The sequence below is a fragment of the Engystomops pustulosus genome, chromosome 6 (genome assembly GCF_040894005.1).
Source record: "Engystomops pustulosus chromosome 6, aEngPut4.maternal, whole genome shotgun sequence".
Taxonomy (NCBI): domain Eukaryota; kingdom Metazoa; phylum Chordata; class Amphibia; order Anura; family Leptodactylidae; genus Engystomops; species Engystomops pustulosus.
This window is the reverse complement of record NC_092416.1, coordinates 69,803,925-69,815,781: the sequence shown is the minus strand read 5'-3', so window position 1 is coordinate 69,815,781 and position 11,857 is coordinate 69,803,925. Positions and strand designations below refer to the sequence as shown.

At 37.2% G+C, this 11,857-nt stretch overlaps 1 protein-coding gene across 2 annotated transcripts; it reads left to right on the top strand.

Annotated features, from left to right (window-relative positions):
• Positions 1-4,358: 4,358 nt before the first annotated feature.
• LOC140065776 (F-box only protein 2-like) lies at positions 4,359-11,181 on the top strand. 2 transcript variants are annotated; one of them, XM_072113350.1, is made up of 6 exons: positions 4,359-4,425; positions 6,760-6,829; positions 7,874-7,988; positions 8,221-8,313; positions 8,482-8,614; positions 10,968-11,181. In XM_072113350.1, exons 2-6 carry the CDS (start codon positions 6,793-6,795, stop codon positions 11,097-11,099), a joined length of 510 nt encoding a protein of 169 aa, XP_071969451.1. In that variant the 5' UTR covers positions 4,359-4,425; positions 6,760-6,792; the 3' UTR covers positions 11,100-11,181. The 2 variants fall into 2 exon arrangements, with proteins under 2 accessions (XP_071969451.1, XP_071969450.1); XM_072113349.1 differs by lacking the exon at positions 4,359-4,425 and adding an exon at positions 5,303-5,428.
• The last annotated feature ends 676 nt before the right edge of the window (positions 11,182-11,857 follow it).

Genomic DNA, 11,857 nt, shown 5'->3' with positions numbered 1-11,857 from the left:
ATGCACAAAATAAGCCCTCACACAGCTCTGTACACAGAAAAATAAAAAAGTTATGGATTTTTGAAGGAGGAGAGCGGGAAATGAGTGAAAAACCCTGCTTCCTTAAGGGGTTAAAACAATAAATAAAACATTTCCTAATAAAAATAATTGAATAATCAAAGGTAAAGTCCCCAAAACACCATCATAACACATATACAACTAATAAAGAACAAAACCATGAATCGCACAAAAAACACCCATATTTAATATTGCCACTTCCATATCAATTTGTACAATAATTCTGAAACATTCTTGGACCAGCTTGGTGAACATTAAAAAAAAAACTTGCAAAAAATTGAACTTTTTCATCAAATCCCTTCACATAAATGTTTTTTAAAAATTATATAAATGAAATATAAATATATTATATAAATTATCATACTGATCCATACAATAAAGACAACATTAGTTGGGGACCGTAGTGATAATGGGAGACTTTAACTTTCCAAATATAAATTGGGGTCAGGTCTCGTCTTCATCTACGAAGGGGAAACATTTTATGAACATTCTTCAGGATAATTTTATGGTGCAGCTGGTAGAAGATCCCACAAGAGGTGACGCATTGTTGGACCTTGTGATTTCTAACAATGAGGAGATTGTCCAAAATGTCAGTGTCAGGGAACCCCTTGGGAACAGCGATCATAATATAATTATTTTCCTCTTAAACTTTAAAAAGCAGAAACAGGTGGGAAAATCGAAAACTTTGAATTTTAAGAGGGCTAATTTCCAAAAATTCAGGGCTGCAATACAGGATATAGACTGGGATCAGATACTGTCACATGGTGATACTAATGTTAAATGGGAGAAATTCAAATCTATCCTGGGTTTTTATACTTCTAAATTTATTCCAATAGGTAACAAGTATAGACGGGCTAGATCACATCCCGCGTGGCTTACAGCTACAGTTAAAAGGGCAATTAATGAGAAAAAGAGGGCATTTAAAAAATATAAATCTGATGGGTCATCAGAGGCTTTCAATACTTACAAAAAACTTACCAAAATCTGTAAAAAAGAAATCAAATCAGCCAAAATACAAAATGAAAGACAGGTGGCTAAAGATAGCAAAACAAATCCCAAGAAATTTTTTAAGTATATCAATGCAAAAAAAAATGGGTCAGAACAGGTTGGACCCCTTTATTCTGAAAATGGGGCATCGGTGACTGGAGACCAAGAGAAGGCGGAGTTACTTAATAGGTTTTTTAGCTCCGTTTATACAATAGAAGAGAGAACTTCTGACTTGGGTGGTGCCAGTGCGGGTCATGCACCCTGTAATATACTAGACTGGCTAAATGTAGACATTATCCAATCTAAGCTCAATAAAATCAATGTGTACAAAGCTCCTGGACCAGATGGGTTACACCCCAGAGTTCTTAAAGAACTCAGTTCTGTTATTGCTGTACCACTGTCTAAAATCTTCAGGGATTCCGTAATGTCTGGTGTGGTGCCAAGTGACTGGCGCAAGGCAAATGTGGTGCCAATATATAAAAAGGGCTCTAGAACTTCGCCAGGCAATTACAGACCTGTAAGCTTAACTTCCATTGTGGGGAAAGTATTGGAAGGGTTAGTAAAAGACTACATACTGGAGTATGTGACATCAAATAGAATAATAAGTGACCGCCAGCATGGGTTTACTAAGAATAGAAGTTGTCAAACTAACCTTATCTGCTTCTATGAAGAGGTGAGCAGATGCCTGGATGGAGGAGCAGCTGTGGATATTGTGTTCTTGGACTTTGCAAAGGCATTTGACACTGTTCCTCATAGACGCCTGATGGGTAAAATTAGGGCTATTGGTTTGGCAGAAATCATTTGCAATTGGATTGAAAACTGGCTGAAGGATCGTATCCAGAGAGTTGTGGTCAATGATTCCTACTCGGAATGGTCACCAGTTATGAGTGGTGTACCTCAGGGTTCTGTGCTTGGCCCACTACTATTTAATATATTTATTAATGATATAGAGGTAGGAATTAATAGCACTGTGTCTATTTTTGCAGATGACACCAAACTGTGTAGTGTAATACAGTCTATGGAGGATGTTCATAGGCTGCAGGGTGACTTGGACAAACTGAATGTTTGGTCATCCACTTGGCAAATGAGGTTTAATGTGGATAAATGTAAGGTTATGCACCTGGGGGCCAATAATCCAAAGGCAAAATATGTCCTTGGGGGAGTAAATCTGGGAGAGTCCCTTGTTGAGAAGGACCTGGGGGTACTAGTAGATCATAAATTGAATAACAGCATGCAATGTCAATCAGCTGCCTCTAAAGCTAGTAGGATCTTGTCGTGTATCAAAAGTGGTATGGACTCTCGTGATAGGGATGTAATATTACCCCTGTACAAGGCACTGGTTCGGCCTCACCTGGAATATGCTGTCCAGTTCTGGGCACCGGTCCATAAAAAGGATGCCCTGGAGCTGGAGAGGGTTCAACGTAGAGCCACAAAAATGATAAGGGGTATGGAGGGTCTTAGTTATGAGGAAAGATTAAAACAACTAGATTTATTTAGTCTGGAAAAGAGACGACTACGAGGGGACATGATTAATTTATTTAAATATATGAATGGTCCATACAAAAAATATGGTGGTAAGTTGTTTCAGATTAGATCACATCAAAAGACGAGGGGGCACTGTCTCCGTCTGGAGAAAACAAGGTTTAATCACCGGAGGCGACAGGGCTTTTTTACTATGAGAACTGTCACTCTGTGGAATAGCCTGCCTCAGGCGCTGGTCACAGCAGGGACAGCAGAGAGCTTTAAGAAGGGTCTAGATGCCTTTTTACACATAAATAACATTGATGGTTATGTTATATAGAATTGTTTCCCCTAAATCCCTTCCTCATCCAATCCCTTCCCTCCCTTGGTTGAACTTGATGGACAAGTGTCTTTTTTCAACCGTATAAACTATGAAACTATGAAACTATGAAACTATGTATGTACCAGTGTTGAGTTGATTCCAGATTTGGGGGTCCAGGGAGATCTTTTTGTTGGGTTGCTGTTGAATTGTCCTGTCTCAAAATCTGTGCTGTTAGGAGAGTCTCGGTCATGGAAATTTTCTCTGAGGCTGGATTCACACGACTGGTGCCTGCCGTACCGTAGCACGGCGGGCTCACGGCAGCGCGCGGGGAAAGGAGGAGGGGGAGAGCGCTGCTCACCCCCGCCCCTCTCCATAGGGATACATGGTGCACGGCGCCGTATGCCCTGAAAAAATCGGACATGTCCTATTTTTTCATGGGGTACCACTCCCGTAGGGCGCCGCGCGCCCATTGCCATCTATGGGGGACGTATATATCGGCCGTATATACGTCCCCCTTGCTGTTGTGTGAATGCAGCCTGTGTCTTATTTTTTTGAAGAATTCCTCAATGTCATTCCATGGGGTTGTTGCATGCAGTGTGAGGTAATGAACAATATTCAGCAGCACCAGCTGAGGTAATCCTTAGTACTGTATACAAAATAATATAACTTTATTTTAGTTTTATTTTCCAGCAATGTTACAGTATGAGGGTTAGCAGCAGTTAATTACAATTTTTAATATTACTACTTTTCTCTTCATAAACCAATTTTTTAATTAACTCTTTCCAGAGTTAATAAGAGAAATAAAACTGTTATTTTGACCTTGTTTTCTTTGCTATAAGTAATAATGACTTGCCAAATAACAAAAAATGAATGCAAGTGCTTTTATTTCATGAACAAATGCTTTTTACATTGAGCCTTTACTATACTTTTTTTTTCATAACAACAAGGAGAAGATCAATACATTGTGGTGACATTTTGGTCTTTATGACCTGTGTGTGTCAGGATGGGAGGATGGTAGTTGTGGGGCTCATAGGAAAGGTATTTTAGAATAAGGCCTCAAAGGATGGCTTTATATAAAATATCTCATACCAATGAAAGTAAAATATACATTTGAATCCCCAGAGGGATAAGTGTACCGTGTGGGGACCACTAGGGGCTACAATGCACATGATACAACGTGGGCCATGGTAGACATAATATTGGTGCTATATAGGATTTATTATAAAGAATGCAAGAGTAATTTTTTGCTTCTCACATAGTGCTCTCCATGGTAGGATGATGAGCATGGCGTGTACATGACATATACCTTTCTTCTCCGCTCTGAAAATAAATAGAGATGCAGGTAGACCTTCAGATATTTAATAACTACCTGAGTTAAGACAACTCCTTTAATCATTTGCTCCTGCCACATTAATCACAACAAAGTTTGTAACATATTTATTGGTAACTGTGTTCTGTTTCTCCTCTAAGTCAATCAGTGAGTGTTTTCTTCATTTGTTCCCAGGATCAGAAAGTACTTTAGAAGTTGTGGCCATGGGGATCATGGCATCAAAGCAGCTGTAACGGGGGTTCCCCTTTTCATACATTGCCAATTCCAGGTGACTTAAGGGTGCTCATACCATAACATGACAGTTTGTTGGGCCTCATAAAGTGTGCTACTAGATGTATGCAGAAAAAATAAAAATTACATTGACTAATTCCAAAGTTTTTGAAAATAAAATAAAAAATGCATTTTGTACATTTGTGATCATAATGACGTCATTGTTAGACAGGGCCAACTGGACATCATTTTCTATTTTGTTAGGTGGTTGGCATATTGGTATCTATCTGTCTATGTCAGGTATAGCCTTGTACTACATATTTATGTCACCACATACTTTTGTAGGTTGTTGTTGTCAGTGCAGTAAAGTTCATGATTTGAAATTTTTGTAAATGGAACGTGTCACCAATTTACATTTTTTCTTAATCAAACCAGATAAAGCAACATATCACTTATGATGATCTGTTTTTATTTCCTGCTTGTGGATTATTTTAGATTTTTTTCAATTATTATGGTGTTTTGCTGTCTTGTCTGAGCCCTAGTAAGGCCCATTTACATATTCCAGTTGGCCTTAGTTTTCAACCTGGATTCAGCACAACTGATTAAAAATTATGAAAAGATGATGAGGTGACTACTGCAAAGAAAAAACACCTTCAAGAATTAGTATAGTATGGAGCATAGAGGGATGAGTCAAAATTACACAATAAAGTACTTTTTATTCAAAATGGAACATTTTTTATAATCATCATATATTCCTAAATAAGCCTTGTAGCCTTGAAAACTTTCTGGTGACATTAAACAAAATGTGTCAGAAAACATGACTTGCAAAAAATTTTTTATCTGACTTTTTTGATCTGACAAGTGGGCGTGTGGGAAGTTGCGTGGTTTAACATTTAGAGGACATGGGTCATTACAATAATGTTATTGGCTGCTTCCTTTTTCACAAGAAGAGATTGCTGCAATATGGTACAGTATAAAAGTAGACCAGCCAGAGCAGAACAGTCAAGGAGCAGTTTCCAAAGGCAGTCATCTGGATTCTTATATTCCATCCATCTTCTTAGGTGAGTTAGTAGCGCAAACAGTATTTAGAGTAAACAGATGGGATTGTAAATGACTTTGCTTGTTCAATCCGTATTTGAACCAATATAAAATATTTGTTTTTATAATCATGCCATAGTAAATTCACTGATGCAACCACTTTTTGTTTTGTTTTTGCTTTTTCCATTTCTTCATCCTCTGTTGCTTAAGCCATGTTTTATTTTAGTGTTCAGTTGAACTTTTGGTTACATAATTTCATGCACCTTATAATTTATTAACAACCAGTGTGCAGGCACCTGGCAGATTCAGTGTTTTTTTTTCATGCGTGCTAACTGCTATCTTTTCTCTATGCCCAACTTCTCTCTCCTATCTACCTGTTATTTGTTAACTTAAATATCAAGATGGAGAATTTTCTTCATGATTATGGAGGATGCCATCTTGTCTACAAGCTCTAGTTACAACATTTGATGATGAAAGTTGAGAGTCCTCAGTTGATGATACCTTTTATTAGCTTACTAAAAAGGATGATACAAATTGCAAGCTTTCAAGACTACACGCAGTCCCATGGTTATGGTTGGTTCTGTAGGTTTGTTCTTAAGTTGAATTTGTATGTATGTAAAATTTGTATATTTTAAAATAGTAATGTTTTGGTCTCTGTAACAATTAGATTTTAAAAATGTTGGATTGTCATAAGAACCAGGATTAACAATAAATCTTATCTGCTGACACCTTTAATAACTGTTACAGCTGATTATTGTAGCCTAGGACTAAAGAACAGTAAATTATGAGGGCCTTTTGTAACTAGGGGCCGTCTTCCTTTCTAGTGTCTACTTCCTTTTTTGTCTTAGTCTTATTTGTCTTAGCTGAAAGGTTTGTCCCTTTGTTAAAATTTGTACAACTTTTGTTTCTAAATAGAGCATTTTAGATTCAAAATGTTTATTTTTGTACTGTTTTTTTACATTGCTGTCTAAAATGAACTTTTTACATATTTTTTTAACCTGAAATTGTTTCAAGGTGGTGAAGTTAGACCGGTCAGTGCTGTCTAGCATTTGCAACTTAAAAAGTCCCAGTTGGCGAATACATCTAGCTTCAGTCTAAACAGCTGGATTTGTTAGATAATTACAACAAATCCATTGAAAAATAGTGCACCACGGGTTGTCTTGAAGAGTGCACAAAAAAGTCTTTGCACAAAATTTTGCTTTTTTTTGTTCTAACATTTAGAAGAAAGGTAGTGATACATCTTCCTCTGTGTGTCTAGTTTATGGTGTGCCAGGCTTCCTTGTAGTCTATGCTATAAATATGTAACAAAAATATATTTGAAGTGCAAGTTAACCATTTCTTTCTATTTAAATAGAGTCTCAGCAGACACTACATTTAAGAAGCTAAAATGCTAAAAAATCTCATCAGAAACCCATGTGGAGAAGGTAAGCTATACAAGAACCCCCTACTACTATGTTTACTTAAATGTAGTTTTTATTTCAATCTTGGCCTGGGTTAAATGTTCTATTTCCATTCTACTAGTTACTCTTTACTGGTTCATTGTTTGTAATGTTCTCCTGCAGATGAGATGATCAGGCACAAACATGTATTAAAAATACCTCCCAATATAGATACTTTATTAATCCCTAAGAAACTAATATCACCACAACATATACACAGTATTTACAATAAAAGCTACAGACAACAAATATAAACATAAATAAACTTACAGATATACAGTTTCAGGATTTATTTTTGTTTTGATTTTAGTCATTTTAAATTTTGAAATCTGGTATTTTATTCTGCACCTTGAGGTAGATTAAGTATAAGTACTTTTAATTTAGCCTTTGCTTTGGGGTAGATGGAAGCAACATCTCCCTATGTCAAGGAGTGGATTAAATGTGTGAGCTATACATACAACCAGCAAGGCAAATAAATGGTCCAATGACAAAATAATAAAAATTTTAATTTAGATTTCTATGAGCAAAACTGTAACAATGCAGCTTCACGACAAGAATCTGACTTTCAACTATTTAGCATTTGCTTAGTTATGCAAACTTACCGTATGCACAGTATATTATTGCCAAAATGATTGCCAAAATGATTGTCTATAAAATGATGGTAGTCTCATGTTCAAAGCAGTAGAGGATGATGAGATATAGAGCCTGAAAATCAAAAGTTCAAAGCATTGTAACCCCTTTGTCAGTATGTACATGAGCTTATACCATAGTTTCTCCAAACATGCACTTGCTATGAAATGGAAGAAGAAGATCCATGGAGCTACTTGTGGGGTCATTGCAGCATAAAATTTCTTTTACTGTTCTCGATGTGACACAGAAGTACAAAAAAACCCATATTGCTAGATACAAGAGTGCTTAGAAAGGTGACTAACAAATCCATATTCAGCTTCTAGGCCCACTTTTTTGGGGTAAGCTGTGCTCTACATGCTTTGATGCTATGTATTTTATATTGCGTATTCTCTGGTATAGAGGGGCTGGATCATTGGCAAGCTGTTCAGAATGGAGGAGACGGATGGAAAGTGGAGAATGATGTCGGAATCCCAGAGTATCCATATCACATGAAGTATTTTGCTGCCTCTTTTCAGTAAGTTTCTGACATAAATATAGAAGACATCACTATTATTGTTAAGATTGAAGACTATATGAGATCAGTGACACTTCTGTTGTTGGCATAGAGTCTCATGCACGACAAAGTTTGCACACATATATTACTATGGGTATTGTGGAACTGTAATCACATTGTAAATCAGTCATGGCATGAAAGAAAGGGAAATCAATGTGTACAGATAATTCATAAACATGATCTTCATTTACAGGCAATGCAGTAAAACCCAAGTGATTGATCTCCTTAAGCATGGATATAGCAATGAATTTCTGGATTCCCAACCCAACATTATGATCAGCGACTGGTAAGATTATTGGTTTCTGTGGAAGCTGTGTGGCCGTCACTATGGTAGTCACATCATTTTAACTCTTTTAGCCAGTTGTTACCCACAGAATGTTATCTCTCCAGCTTATTGTGTTGGAAAACTGGATGCCAGACTGGCTGTCACATATCATTGAACTTTTGGTTGCAGGTATGCTACACGCAATGACTCTGGAAGTTCATATGAACTACAGGTGCAGCTGTTATCTGAGAGCCATAGTGTCATCAGTGAATTCAGCATCAAGCACACGGCTATCCCAGAGAGCGATTTTAGCTTTAACCAGGTAAGACCAGTTCTGATTATACATATAGTCTTACCATGCAAATAGGTTAATACCTGGTATCTAACTTAATATAAAATTCTGTCAAGAGGGGCTTACTCCTGACAACTGAAAAAGGCGTAAAGAGGACCATGGGTGTATTAATTTCTAAACCTGGATATTACAGAAAATGGAAAATGAATATATACTAATGTATATTGGCAACAACCCATGGTGCCCCAGACTCTATTCCATAATGACACATTTTCCAAATACTTGGAATTAAATATTTAATATATTTAATATATAGTAAATCTCAATAGTAATCGGAACATAGAGTAATCACCAAAAGTCTAACTTGTGTGCAGGACACTGCACATTAAAAAAGATATGAAGTTATAAATATGCAAATGAAGAAAAAAATATATAAATAAAAATCATCCTTATACAGCCAGTCCTTTGCAATTCATATCCCAGAGGAGATAGCAGGTCCCCAGGAGATGTTAGATTTCATGAAAGGCACAGATAAAATTCCTGTAAGGTGAAAAGTGGAATTCACTGGAAGTCCTTTCCCCTCCAGTTTCCATGCTTTTCCACCCCTAGGCCAGTTGACTCTAGAGAAAAACTTGTTTCATTGTAATATTATTTCTATAAAACAAGCTCATTAATTAAGAGCGAGCTGGTCTATTTTTTCTCTAATGTAGGACTGGCTTGCTGATACTAAGTGTGTATTTTATGGAAATGGAGGCTGGCAAAAACATAAGTTAGTCCCCATTACACTGCATTTTCTGGTCTCTGCCCGACCACTGACTTTAGACATCAGCAGGTACGCAATTTTCTTTTGCTCCTGCGGTAGTCACAGGAGCAGGACCGGCCATCCGAGACACCTGGAGACCCTAGGCAGAAGGGAGATGCAGCATCGGGCTAATGCAGAGAGGAGCAGGGCTGAGAATAGACTCAATGGTCATGTGACCACTGTGTCTAAAGGGATTAATCAAAGTTGCTGGGTCTTTTCAGATTCAGTATGGCTCTGATCAACATCATCAGTCATAGGGGGCGTTTCCCCCTGTAACTGGGGCTCTTGTAGATGTAAAAAATCATATAATAATGTAAAATAAAAAAAAATTGCAAATGACCCCAGGGGTCTTTTATGACCTCATGAAGGACATATAAAGTAAAAACAAAGAAACACAAAAATATTAGTAACAATTCTTAAAAATAAATTCATTACATTTTAAATATACTTAATACTTTACATTTTAAATATACTTAATACCTCTGCTACACTACAAAAAAACATTGCCATAGTCGCCCTGTTTGACGAAGACTATACATATTCTATGTCAATCAAAATAAAATAAGGAATTCATTAATAATGTTCATTTTGAGTTAATTTGAAAATAAAAATATATATACTATAAATTACAAAAATGCCTTTTTACAAAAAAAAAGGTCCACATAAAACTCAAAATGAAAAACGTTTTTAAACTTTTATTACATTTTAACTAGCCCTATGTGTCCCTAAAAGAACGCTGCAAAAGATTTTGGGTAGCACCAAAAAAAAGAAGTTATGGCCCTGTATGAAAATGTATTAAAAATGCCTGTTCATTAAAGCCTTTTCAGGCTAAAAGGGGCTGCAAGCAATCTCAGCAGTCAATCGAGCTTTTTTTACTAAGGGTCCCACGGAATGCACTTTTGTCGGACTTAGAAATTTTCTGGTTTGGCACAGATGTGAAAGGTATTTAGAAGGGGATTTTGTCGCACGCGATCGGATTTTGGCGCAATCGTGATGGCTTTCATGTGACAGAAATCAGGGGGGCGGGCCATTGGACAATCCAACTGATTCGGACTGAGCGCAGGATTTAATATTCAAAATGTGTCGCAACCAATGCACTTGAATGTACCCTTTGCCATTAACTTCTAAGCGAACCCCTTCTTTACTTGACCAGCATTGTCGTGATTTACTTGTACTGCTCCCCATACATGCTTACATGACCTTCACATATGACCTGTATGGCAACAACATAATTAATGAGTAATTTCCAGCTTTTGTTTTTATAACACAATATTTCTAGAACTGGAGCCTACAGAACTTTGAGTTAAGCAGTCACTCCCAGCTTTTTTTGTTCCTCCTTTGGAAGTTGAAATAGATAGACGAGAGTCCTCATCTAAATTCTGCAGTCTCTTTACACTCCAAATCCTTGAATGTCCCTGTAAGGTAACTGATAAACTAGCTGGCACTAGTGGCTAACTACTGAACATATGTATGTTCCCTAACTTACACCAGCTCTGCACACTTACCACCACTCTATGGCTGCTTTGTTGTCTTTTTTATATGGATAGATTTTGTTATGATTAACTGACTTCTTTCCTGCAGGTCAGCCATACTTTCATAAAATACGGTCCTGGAGTGCGCTTCATAAAGTTCACAAATGGCGGAAAAAGCTTAAAGAACTGGAAGGGCTGGTATGGAGTTCGTGTGACCGGCAGCAGCGTCACCATCAACTAAAGATAAATGGAAATCTCATGCCTGGGCCACATGACCAGATCTTTCTTGTCTCTCTGTGAACTAATAAAGTGATTTAACTGAACTGTGGTGATGCTGTTGATGTTACGTGATATTACCATGGCAGAACACAATGCATTAATCTTTGGCAAAGAGCCGAGGTACTTCAACGACCGTTAAGAATATTTATCCATATTACCTCTTTTTATTAAGACTTCTGCTGCGCTAGTAAAGAGTATATGACATATGGGATGTTCTAGGAAAAACTTTCTACTTTTCTGTAGTAAAATGGCCTATAGCATGGTGAGAATTAGGACTAAATGGTTAAGTGGCAGGACCCTCCAGTGACAGAGGGCAAACTTAAAAGTGAAAACGTAAAATTTGCCCATCCCATAAAGTTCACAGTGCTGTCAATAATTCACTCAATACCATCTGTGCTATCAAACTATAAGGGGGAATATTTTGAGAGTACATGAAAAAATACACATTCAGAAAAACTATACATTGCCTTCATTTATCAGCGGAGTGCGCTGGATTATTGAAGACCGTCCATTCAATAATCTGGTGCACCCTTGGGCATAAACTGAGTGCACCAGTTTTCTTCTGGTACAGAGTACAAACAGTAATAAGGAACAATAAGAGTGATGGCCCTGCTCGCAAGAGTTTACAGTCTATGAGGAATATCTTAGTAAGCTTGTCAATGACCAAGGAAACAACTGGGATCAGTTCATCCCTAGGGTTCTGTTGCACATCTGTGCATT